Source organism: Buceros rhinoceros, unplaced genomic scaffold (genome assembly GCF_000710305.1).
Source record: "Buceros rhinoceros silvestris isolate BGI_N320 unplaced genomic scaffold, ASM71030v1 scaffold18544, whole genome shotgun sequence".
Lineage (NCBI taxonomy): Eukaryota > Metazoa > Chordata > Aves > Bucerotiformes > Bucerotidae > Buceros > Buceros rhinoceros.
In genome coordinates, this window is record NW_010410239.1 from 17,947 (window position 1) to 18,200 (window position 254).

Here is a 254-nt window from a genome sequence, read left to right on the forward strand (position 1 = left end):
GTGCACCAGATGAAAAAGCCGGTCCCCGGGCTCAGGACAAGCAGAAACTCCTGGGGAAGTGCCCCCTGAACCACCCGCCTGGGCCGTACTGGGGCCTCTCCTCCGGCAGCGGCCGAGCACTCCCAAGCTCGGCCGGCCCCGCTATCGTGGGTCTATCCGGTGCCTCCCGCCCTCTGGCCGGGACCGGCGCATCACGCGCGGCGGCGACAGGACCCCTTGGGCCCTCTCGCTGCATCCTCCCGGCCGCACCTTCC

At 71.3% G+C, this 254-nt stretch overlaps 1 protein-coding gene across 1 annotated transcript in view; it reads right to left on the reverse strand.

The window, feature by feature from the left end:
- The window catches only part of PHAX (phosphorylated adaptor for RNA export), a 9,373-nt gene extending 9,138 nt beyond the window's left edge, over nucleotides 1-235 (reverse strand). Inside the window, exon 1 of the mRNA XM_010135550.1 lies at nucleotides 79-235. Coding sequence (XP_010133852.1) covers nucleotides 79-235 — 157 coding nt within the window. The remainder of the gene's footprint in view (nucleotides 1-78) is intronic.
- Between the last annotated feature and the right edge of the window lie 19 nt (nucleotides 236-254).